Here is a 12,360-nt window from a genome sequence, read left to right as displayed (position 1 = left end):
ACACTGGAGGAGCACTCTCACAGGCACAGGGATGAAACATTAAGAAGCTGGTTTACCATTCAGGAGCAGGATAGTCTTCTGTCACTCTCAGAGAGAGCCTTCCTGATTTCACCAGGAAAGCCATTTTCATCAGGAAAGCCATAATGGGGCCACAACAGAAAATGCATGGGTATGGGAAGCCAATACCTTAAACTGAGCCTGGTAACTGACGGTCTGCCAATGGAGTGACTGCATAATGGAATGGGCATGCTCTGTCTAGCTCCTGACAATAGCCAAGCTGCGGAGTTCTGCAGCAACTAGTGTTTCCGAGTTGACTTTGTGAGTGGTATCAAGGTACAAGGCTATTTTCCAGGCTAGACTGTGTTGGAAGGAACTTTTTTGCAGCTGCATTAACTTGCTTCTCCATCAGTAATGTTGGATCTAGTACAACCCCAAGGCTCTTAACTCAGTGTGCAAGGGGCAGCTGAATCCCACTGAAAGTGGAGAGCACAATGTCCATCAAGATGTCTTCCCAACATGCTTACCTCTGTCTTTCCACGGTTTGCTTTCAGTTTGTTCACTCTTAGCCATTTAATCACAGCAGCCAAGTAGCAATTCAGGACCTCTACCTCCGAAGTTTATTACAATCCACAAACAAACATTACCAAAAACCATCAGTACATAATACATAAAAAGAATACATAAAATAAAGTGTTTTATACAAGAGTAATTTAATTAGTGGTGATGATAAGATTATTAAAACAGTAGACCATCTGCTTTCTTGTTGAACATGCCAGTGCACAGAATCTTGCTACCTTAAGAGTAGTTTCATTAAAATGGTCAATAAGAAGAAGGGAAGTCTAAAAATCATTGGGTCTGCTTGGATATTTGGATATAACTGGGGGTAATGTAAATTTTCCAAATGTCCTTACAGAATGAACAATGTAAAGGACATGTTTGTTACTATCATGCTAGACTGATGGGTCCAAGACATTGGGAGTACGGGGCACGTGTGTATCTCCTTTCAAGAAGGGCAGATGGCAGCATATTGAAATGGGTCAGAGTAAAAGCTCTACAGTGTTTAGGAAGTTCTCATGTGAAAAGATAATTTGATGGGGCAAAAGTTTTGCCACAATTCCTGACTGCTAAAGCAGAATAGACCTGTGATCTATCAACTTGAAGAACTGCATCCCATATTTTCTGCTTAATGAATGCTCTGGCTCCTGAGTACCAAGATGCAGCATGACTAGGCTGGAGAACTCATATAATAGTAACTTCTCCTCAACTGTTCTCACCCACCATAAGCAATAGTTGTCTAAGGGAATTAATGAAATTAGTCCAGGGGGAAGACGTTTAACTTGAGCCAAAAACATATAGCTTGGAACCAAGCCTGCTTCTACTCTGCATACTGGGTATGCAACCAGGCATCCCAAAAAGGACCTGAGGAATTTGGATTGAATTGCTTCTAGTCTATGTGTAAGTGTATCTGTGAACCATACATGAGATGGGATATCACCTTAACCCTGAAAGACTTTTATTGCATATAGTATATGAGACTCCCTTTTTGTAAAAAATGGAATCTTAAAGTTGTTATGACTGCTCTTTGGGCATTCTCAATTACATGGGAAAGCTCAGCTCTCTATGAGCTAGAAGACTGAAAACTACTTCTAAATATTTGAACACCTTAACTTGGTCAATCTCATAACTGTCAATCTGCCACCTGTGTTTGATAAATCTTTTAGAGAAGACAAGAATTTTGGTCATAGAGAAATTGATTGTTAACTACTCCTGTTTACAGTTAGCCATAAGTGCCCACAGAGCTCTTCTGAGCCCTACTTTGAAGTATGATAGAATGACCATTTCAGGTCATTTGTATAAGGGTATCATGACGACAGCCAATCCAAAACTACAAATGATTTGTTCTAATGGCTTTACACAGGGACTGGAAAGCATGGGAAATAGGATCGCACTCTGTGGAACCCCACAGGATAGGCCCCATACTGAGATAACAGGTCTCCAATGGTTACCCTTCAATAGAATGATATTCAGTGGTTGTCAATTTAAAAAAAACCTGGAGAGCGCTGGTGATGGGTGGGGGATTGGCAAGTAGGATTCAGATTCAGAATTTTACTATGAATCTGAAGGAGAAATGTTAGACAAGTAATAGTTAATCATTGGGTTTTAACTACTGGGTACTTGATATCATTGTGAGAATATTAATTCACCAGTACTGAATGCTCAAAGTGTTCTTTGAATAATTCCAGCAACATGTAAGACTTTCAGAAGATATACTGCCATATATATCTGCTTCTTTCAACAAGTTCAAAATAGGTTGCCTAGTCTGAGTCATCACTATTATCATTCTGTGAGGTATGCGTTCTTTAGGAAAAAAGCAGCCCAAGCTCTAGAGTCATACTTGATCTATGTTGTTATCTCTCTCTAGACACAAGATTTACAGACATATAATGCCTAATCTGCAGGGTAATAAATTCAGGAATGGGGTTAATTTTATCAGGCACAGGGGAGCCGTAACTGTACCTAATAAACAGACATCTAATACTCTGTTTACAGAAACACAATGGATGGAACTCATGGACTCTTTTATACAGGGTAGAACTGCCAACTTCCAGGCGAGGCCTCAAGTTCTCCCAGAATTACAACTGATCTCCAGTAGACATGGGCACAAACAGAAAAAAACTGAACATGGTGTTCCCATCCACGAGCAACCAACAATGAACGTTGACGAACATGAGCTATTCACAAACATGTTCGTTGTTTGCTGTTCGTGGGGGCCAGCAGGCTCTCCTCCAGCCATCCAGATCCCTACCACACTACTCCCAGAACCCCTACCTGAGCAGGCAGCAGGAAATGTACCAATAATAAATAATAGCTTGGCCCCAGAGCCTGGCAGCAGCCCCGGAACTTGAAGAGGTAGATCTCTATCCCACCACACACAAAGAAAATTGAAGCTCCAATGCACTGTCCCTGTCTCTCTCTCTCTCAAAATGCCAACAGCAACTGTCTCTCCCTCACTGTCTGCAAAACCAGAGCAGGGAGCCTCCCTGCTCTTTGCTTCCTTGTAACAAATTTGGAGCTCCACACATGAAAGGAAGACCTGCCTATCAAGCTAAATTGAGCTTAGATTGGGGTTTCCAGGGCAACAGCAGGAATTCAGGTAGTCCCTGCTTCCGGTTGCCAAGGGAATTGATTGCAGGTGTCTGGCTTGACAAACAGCAATGAACAGCAACGAAGGAGGCTTGCAACGACCACTTGTTCATTTAGAATAGGGCCTCATGAACAGCTTGTTCACGAACAGCTGATTGGGCTGTTTGTGGCTTTTTTTTAGTTTGTATTGCTGTTCGTGCCCATCTCTAATCTCCAGACCTAAGTTCACCTGGAGAAAATGGCAGCTTCAGAGAGCAAGCTATATGGTATGCCATAGATGCTAGGTGAAATCCCTCCTACTCCATAGGCACTGCCCCAAAATCTCCAGGAATTTCCCAGGAGCTGGCCATCCTAATACAGGAACACCAGTTAAATTTCAGGAGGAAAATAGAGCAAGATTCTAAAGTAAGGTTTAAGACCTACATTTGGATATATTTGAGATTAAACTGCAACCCCCCCCCCCCCAAACAGTGTGTTTTAAATGGGCTATTTTTATATTGCACATATACTATAGTAATATTATCAAAGCAAGCCAACATCACATTTTTCTGATTAAAAGCATTTCTGCCTCCAGCATGCATACTAAATGTGGAGGCCCATTTGAGGAAAAGTGCATAGATAGAGTAGGATGGAAAAGTGAGTTTTACCTATTTATACATTTATTGATTCAAGAATCTCTCAACTAGTAGGAGTAACTAACATATACCCATCAATATGATGGATGGAATATCTACAGGATGAGGACTTGAATATTAAAGAACCTTTCAGGGTGAAGAACATTTAAATGTGCTCTAGAACTAAGGGCTGATTGGGAGGGAAAAGCAGCCCTAGAAAAGGACCTGCCCTGGTCTAACTATCCAAAGGAGGGGGGGAAGGAACAGTCTCCTTGCCTTCTCAGCCAGGCTCACTGTAACAGAATTTGACCATGGACTGCTGCTGTCCTCCACTGTGTGCAGCCCAGCAAGGCACTACAAACATAAACACGCATGAAGCTGCTTTATACTGAATCAGACCCTTGGTCCATCAAGGTTCTTTCATATCACCTCCTATCTGGTCATTTTAACTGCAGTTGCAGCTGGGAATTGAACCGGTGACCTTCTTCATGCAAAGTAGAGGCTTTCCCACTGAGCTACACCTCACCATTCCCAGGAAGGAGCTGAACAAAAGGAAGCCAAATGGCCCACAGCCATTTTTGCAAATGGAGCCATCTGGATTCCTGGGGGAAAGCTGCCAGCATTTGGTGACTGGGCCATCTCTTTAAGAGTGTGTGGAAACAGCCTATGTCTTGGTCATTTTTATCCTGCCCAAAATGGTATACAGGTTTCTCCTCTCTTATTTTATCTAGAGTGTGATGAATATACATACATGATTTACAATGGGCATAATTCAGCACTGGGGTTGCCAACCTCCAGGTGAGGCCAGACGATCTCCTGGAATTACAACTGATCTCCAGATAACAGAGATTAGTTCCCCTAAAGAAAATGGTTGGTTTCAAGGGTGGACTCTATGACATTATATCCTGCTGAGCTACTTCTCCTCTTCAAACCTCATTCTCCCCAGACTCCACTCCCAGAATATCCAAGCATTTCTTAACCTGGAGCTGGCAAATCTATTCAGCTTACACTGTAGTGTTGTAAATTCTAAGGACTGGTAGGATTCAGCCAGCGCTGCTGCAAATGACTCTTTCCAGGGTGTGACCTTTTGAAGTACAGCATTTCACCAACCAACACTGTGATTAACCTCTCAAGCTTTAGAAAATGAAGGAGAGCTATCAGCTGGGAAGGTAAATGTTAACATTTGAACCTTCAGATCAAAGACAGCAAGAGAGAAAGGCCTTCAAGGATACCAATGTCTAAACTACTATTTTAGGTCAATAGAAAACAACTTCCGATATGGGATTGTAGACCGTAACACCTAGAGGTAGGGCCAGAGTTAAAAATCTGCTGAGCTTCTAGCCTTTCTATCTAATGCTGTCACTTTCAATAACAATAGTCCTGCCTACTCATCATCTTTCCACAGGTGTGTATACACATATCTTTTTAATATGTTCTTTGTCATTCTATAGCTCTCACCAGCATGTATACTTATTCATATATTTCTCCCTTGTTCTTACTACTAGTAACTTATATGTTCTTTGTGTTATTTTTTCACAATTTTCTCTGCAGATTAATTTATTAGTTCCTATTCCCTGCTATCTTAGTTAGAACAGTGCATTTTTATCTGCACATTTGAACAGTTTTCATTTCATATTCAATCATTTCCTCACTTAGTGTTGTCTACCTCAGTTTGAACGTCATTGATTTAATTAAGCACCTATCTTTTTATATCTACATGTTTACAGAAATGAACTCCTAAATACCTTGCTCTTATATACCTTGAGTCCCTGGAGAAAGGTGAAGAAATTATTAGCATAAAATACAGCTGGAGATGATGCCATATATTATATGATTCTGTCGTTCCCAGATGTATTAGCCGGGGAACTCAATCCATTGATTTAGCTTTTGTCAAGAATCTTTCAGTTGCAGGCAGACCAGATCTTCTGCTGCTTTCCTGTGTTCTCTGCCAGAGCTTCTAAGAACAGTTGGGTGGAAATGAGGAAGGGGGGCACCTGTATTGTGCCAGTGCACAATGTCACTTTCAGCAAAACACTGGAAATAGTGTTTTGTACAAATCGTAAAATGTAATGACGTCACTTACAGCTTTGTCATGTGGTGTCATGAAGTGATGTTGTATGCCAACATGATTGTCTACATCCTGTCAATTCCTCCCAAGGGGGTTGCTGAACGTGTCTGGTCAGTTGGTTACATACTTAACTTGACACTCAACTCATTGTGGATTGTTAGGTGAATTATCGATTGTAAGATGAATCTTTGAGCTACAATTATCTACAGTTCTCCAATTCAATGAGAAAACCAGATGGTTCAGAGTAGAGATGGGCACAAACCGAAATACGAACCAAAATTAAGCACGAACCAGGCCGGTTCATGGTTTGCGAACCACGGTTCATCAGATCCCATTTCTGACAAACCACCATGAATTTTTAGGCTGGTTCATTTGGTTCGTTTTTTGGTTTGTCACTTTAAACAGTCTGGTGCCAATCAATCAGTTTTCTAGGCAACAGGGGATGGACTTCCTGCAGTCCTTCTGCTGACCTGGAAGTGAACTTCTGCTGGCCGGAAGTGACCTTCTATTGACCCGGATTTTCTGACCCGGATGTGACATTTTCATGAACCAAACAAACCGGTTTGCAAACCAGGGGCAGGTTTGTGACAGTTCATGGTTCGTGAAATTTGACGAACCACATGGTTCGGTTTTTTCCCAGTTTGTGCCCATCTCTAGTTCAGAGTACTAATGCTGCATCAACTGAGCTGCTACTTTAAGCTCTGCAACACCTGAAAGTGCCCAGAGAATTCCTAGAATATCCTTTCCTAGGGTTACCAGAATCATGGTGGCGTTTGGACCTCTTCCAGAATTACAACAGATCTACAGGCTACAGAGATCAGTTCCATTGGAGGAAATGGCAGCTTTGAAGGGCAAACTCAATGGCATCACATCCTCTCTGTCTTCCTCTCTCCATCATAATTCTCCACAAATTATAATTAATCTCCAGGAATTTCCAAGCCAGAGTTTTACAAGTTGTATTTCTGTGTATGCTTACAATCTCTGTAATAAATAGGCAGTTAAACATAACCTGTAACCTTATAAGCATAGGAGAATCTACAACTTCCTAGGCCCAACCAGTTTCACAACTCTTCTAAGTGATTAAGCAATTTTCCCAACATTAAATGTGAATATATATTTTTTGCGAAAGAAATCCTTTTCTTCGCAGTACTACACTTTTAAATAATTGACTGTAAACAAACCTTAATGGTCTGTTTTAATTCTAGAATGAACTTTCCTCCTGTTTGATCAGAATTCAAACACACTGTCCACAACACCATTTCGCATTTAGATGGTATGTGCTTTCCTTTTGTTGTATGTACAGAATACATAAGGAATTATGTTGTCTGGCCTAATAAGGAAAAGAAAATGTAACATGTATCACAATGATTAATGATCAAAAGTCACCTTTTACTGCATATCCAGGCACACTTCATCGAAATGCACATCAACAAATCTTCAGTTTTGATACCAAATGTGATCTACTGCCATGGGAAGAAACCATTCCACAGGACATGAACTAACACTGACAGTTAAAGGTTCTCTGTTTGTGGTTTTAGAAGAATAAGAAATTGTCCCAAATGACCATGGCAAGTGACTTGCTTCATGAGGTACAGAGAAACCATATTGTGTTCTTCCTAGCTGCACAGATACCAAAAGTTAGCAACATTATGTGCTACTTTTAGCTTACAGAGATTTTTAAAAATAATGTGCGAGACAGGGTTCAGTTCTGTGCTCACTCACTAGAAACTGAAGTCCCGTTAGAGTCAACTGTACACATCCCATTAAAATGGCATGGGCATTGCAATTAAAATGTTTGAAATGACAAAGCAAAATATTCTTCAAAACCTATTCATTATATTTGGGCAGCAGGGGCCAGGGGGACTGAAATTTCTTCTGCCACAACCTATACAAAAGTTTTGAGTGCTTCACTGAAGACCTGAATCAGTTCTAGGAGTGGGTCAGCCATAATGGGTGTGGTTCCTGCAACATCAACAGGTGCTTTTGAGGGAAAATATGAGGAACCAGGACAGGCAAAGCTACATTCTCTAACACAAGATTGGGAGTGCTCTGTATTCATTGGAACTGTTAAAAAAGATACGGATTTGCCAGCATCAAATATTCACAGGGCTTCTAAACAAGTCTCACAAGTAAAAAAAATTGATCACAGAACACAGATGGAATTCAGTTTTATAAAACAGATGATAATATCTGTATTTAACTACTCATTGTCACAGCCTTGTATAATGATTGGCTATTATCTGGGCTCCATCTGACAGAAGCAGATTGGTATTCTCTGCACACGTCCACTCAATTCCTGTCATCTGTATTTGCTGTCCTTTACACAATACACACAAGGCATTATTTACTCAGCTATAAACCTTCCCATCATGTTCATAAGCAGCACCTTCCAAGGAACCATGCACCAAATGAAGGCTAGATTCCACAGGGAGGTGCACGCATGTGAACACTGGTTTCTTCACAAAATCCCTAGTGGCTCTGAATAATCCTCTGGAATGCTGCAGAAGATACTCCTTCACATGATTTTCTTCCAGATGCTTCACTCACTATTTATGTTTATTTCTCCATTTGATACGATATTTAATTTAGTGTGTCTTTCAGATCTGTCACAGAAACTTTCTGGTTATAATATAACTGTCAAATAACTGCATTGTGAACTGTAAGAAGAACTGAGAACAAACGTCAGTTGCCTGGCGTGGTAGCACTGCACAGTTAGGGTCCCCCCCCCTTTACAAACAGCCATTTAGTAAAACGGATGCTGTCGTCAGCACACGGACTTGGATTTGAAGAAGCCAGCAAGGATTAGGGTATCCTTGTTTAGAGAGATGCCAGCAATCTTATTCTCTTCTATTTATTAAATGATTCAACATTGCAGTATGCCAGCAACTAATTAGTATGATCAACACAGTGCTGGGCATCAACCAGGACAGACACCCCCCGCCGCTACCTTTTAGACATAAAAGCACTAGTAAATGTACATTTCATACATCTGGCCATGAAATTTATCACCCCTCCATACTTAATAGTCCCTTGATGGAACTTTGCCTTTCTATATCGCATTAAAAGTCATTCATAGCAAGGTCTGTAACGAGATCATGTGGTTGAGCAGATCCTCTTGTTTTTCCCTGGCATTAATAGTTAACTTATTTTCTTCAAAGCAATCACACACACACACACACACACACACACACACACAGAGAGAGAGAGAGAGAGAGAGAGAGAGCTGTATGTATTGCAAGATTACTAGCTAGAAGCCAACATGTGAGGGGACGCACACAAACACACACACATACATAGATGAAGTCATATACTCACCATTAGCACTGCAAAGTTACCGAAGTGAGTACTATGAAGGGTGGTAATATTGTCTGCAGAGTTAATTATGTGGCACCCTTCTCCCCACCAGCCTCCATGTCCATCCAGAAGGTCAAAATTCCAGAAGACTGCAATGGGGTTTATACCCTGTGTAAAGTGCCTCAGTGCTATAGTAAGGGGGCTGGTGAGGTTTCCAATACTGCACCCATCTGCAAAAGGACCAAACGGATTCAGAGCAGCGAAGTGGGAAATGTTCTATTGCTACATGTTTTATTTAAAGCATCTTACAATTATTTATGTATTAATACACATCTCTACAAAAAAAAATAGCACGAATCCCTCTCCTAGTCTATCAGCATAAAATAGGTTTTAGCTATCCTCAAAAGTTTGAAACGGTTAATATTAATCATAACAGGCATTTTAGTAGTTAGTCTTCAAATGATCTGGTGATTGTTTATAAAACTAGATTTATTGCCAAAATGTTCTAAATTGAAATGATGGTAGTTTATTACTTCAGGAGGAAAAAAACCTTGTTTTCTTCGATGCAATTTGCAGTAAAGGCAACATCTTAATCTGAAACTCATGTAAATATCTCTTAAAATATAGACACAGATGTGAACCCGATTCAGGATGAAATAAAATGATTAAAACTACATAGCATAAATATTTAATCACAGGGAAAATCTTTAATCTATTTCTGTCACCTTTAAAAGCACCTGGTTTAAACTGGTCATACCCGGAGGTTTATTGATGACTACAAATATACATGCAACAGGACTCTTAGCATCCTCCCCCTCCCTTGCCCCAATCTTGAATTGCAAATCTCAAGGATTTGACATTTCAATAGTCATGGTCAAGATTTTAAAAGCAACGTTCTTCTCTCTCCCCATGCCGCTTTGACTATACCTGTGAACTTTAATAAGCAAAATAAAGAATCCTGCTTTGCCACAGGGCTTTGCTTACATGCAAGTTTATCTGAATAAAACTACAGAGGGATGAATTAACCTGCATATCTGTGTTAAAGGAGAGGCAAGTCTCACATCAGCATACCTGAGCACTCCACTGCACCATTCTTTTATATACTCTAATGTACAGCTGAGCTTTCAGATTAAGGAAACAGTAGCACAACACTTACCTATTTTAATGAAGACGACTGGTGTTCCAATGGTCCTATAGTTTCCATAATCTGCAAGGTGAGATGAGTTGCCAGTGCTAGGAAAGAGTTTTCCATTCCGAAAGGCAATAAACTGTACCTTGCAAGAGGAGTTATCAACAGATTGCAAGGCTGAAGACGGAGAGAAGGCAGACCGTGGCAAATGAACTGAAGCTACTGCCACAGCATTCTATACAACAAGGGGGGGTGGGGAGAAAGAAAATTTAAAATGCAAATCACAACAGGGTTGCTTTCATTATGTTTTAAACTCCTGTACAAGAAATGTAGGCTGCATCTCTTTTCCAACATACTAGAAGCAACTAAAGAAGCAGGAGCTGTAACCATGGGAATAGGATTGGTACAGTGCATATTAAAACAGAAAATGCTTTGATTGAATGTGCGAGTCTGTATGGTCAAGCTCCCTGCTGCAGAGGTGAGAATGGTTCTTACCATGCCTGCTAGAGGGTCCATCAACACTGCAGATCTGATTTAAAGAGACAACCTCTACCAGGTTTTCTCCTTCACTTAAAACAGAATCAGACAACTTGCATTAAAACGTATCTCTCTGGAAGGGTAATTAAAGGGGACTAAAATGTGTTTCTTTAATACAAAGAATTGCATCAGAGGATGACTCTTAAGTATGGAAAAAATGCAATGCAATGCAATGCATACTTGCATTGCAAACATTGGAGTATGCAATGCAGTCTGTTTCCTCTTCCTTATGAAAGCATGATTTCATCTTTAAAGAAAATCCTGTGTCCCATAGTAGTATGAATTGTGGAATTATACAAATTAACACAAACATGCTAGAACAAAGTAAAGGAGTACATCAAGACTGTCAGACCACAATACTGGATCAGTGTTGTGGTACTGCATTTTCAGGATACTGACACAAAATGTTTCACGTATATACAACTAAATAAATCTTAAACTGATTTTCTCTCACTTAACTGCTCTTTTCTTTGCACAATGGTGACTTTGTCATAATTAAATACAAAGGTGTGTATGAAGGGGGGGACAACACAAAAATCAAAAGATCAGAGACAAAATAAGAGACTTTTCTGAAATTCACAAATTTGTGTATTGTTTTCTTTAAAAAAATAAGATCCTTTGCAGTGTGAGCAGTGCTACATAAACAGTGACTTCCCTGCCTTCCCCTTCTGCTGCAGTTGTCTCTGCCTCTGAAATTGTGCTTATGTGGGGCAGCGAACCTCCAGGAATATTATGAGGGGGTCAAGAGGGGGGGGTGCAGTGAAGAGAGGGAACCAGCAAAAAATCCTCCTCCTCCTCCTCTTCTGCCAGCAGAACAAGGAGCTTAGGAATGGATCCAAGCCTGAGCAATTTTCTTTTCTGCCAAAGGCAAGATTCAGCTTCAATGGCACATCATTAGCATACATCCCACAGTTTTGTAAATATAGTGTCTTTTTTAGAAACAACAAGAAAAATTAAGGTTTGCAATCATAAAGACGTAAGTAATGTTATAATATTTATATGAGCTGTGATGATATGTGACAAGCAGACCCACAGACAAAACTGTATGCTAAAAAAGTGCGTAACTTATCATCATCACGATGAAGAGTAAACGGAGCAAAGATTGAGTTATGACTGGAATTACCAGAATACTTAAGGAGGTAATTCAAAGGCCATTTACACTAAGTATTCCCTTTGCAGCCAATGGGCCAATAGCATATGAGGCATCACAAATTTACCCTGCAGATAAGTATTGGCTGGCTCTTTCACAGTGAGTTCTACTATTAGGCATGGAGAGATGGTTCATTTTTTTTGGATGCTATCAAAAGATGGCAATTTGTCAGATATTTAGTTTATTGCTACATATTCTACATATTATTGCTGTATGTTATTGCTGTATATGACAGATGGCTTTTTTGCCTCAGGCAATGGACAGTCTCTGGGCTCTCCTCTTGTACCTAGTTATGTCCATTTTACTTATTCACGGGCGATACAACAGACTGTTAGTCAAACAGTAAATCACCATTGAATATAATTCACCTCATCTTATAGCAAATGGAATTTTACCACCTCTGACAAGATATCTGAGAAAGCAA

At 40.2% G+C, this 12,360-nt stretch overlaps 1 protein-coding gene across 1 annotated transcript in view; it reads right to left on the bottom strand.

The window, feature by feature from the left end:
• Window positions 1–12,360, bottom strand: part of ADGRA1 (adhesion G protein-coupled receptor A1) — a 519,857-nt gene that overhangs the window by 100,396 nt on the left and 407,101 nt on the right. Inside the window, exons 13-14 of the mRNA XM_054983221.1 lie at window positions 10,277–10,484; window positions 9,142–9,350 (exon numbers count right to left, since the gene is read on the bottom strand). Of these exons, the coding sequence (XP_054839196.1) occupies window positions 9,142–9,350; window positions 10,277–10,484 (417 nt within the window). The remainder of the gene's footprint in view (window positions 1–9,141; window positions 9,351–10,276; window positions 10,485–12,360) is intronic.

This window comes from Eublepharis macularius, chromosome 6 (assembly GCF_028583425.1).
Source record: "Eublepharis macularius isolate TG4126 chromosome 6, MPM_Emac_v1.0, whole genome shotgun sequence".
In the NCBI taxonomy this organism is placed as follows: domain Eukaryota; kingdom Metazoa; phylum Chordata; class Lepidosauria; order Squamata; family Eublepharidae; genus Eublepharis; species Eublepharis macularius.
The sequence above is the reverse complement of the archived record's forward strand: the minus strand, read 5'-3'. Positions and strand labels throughout refer to the sequence as shown.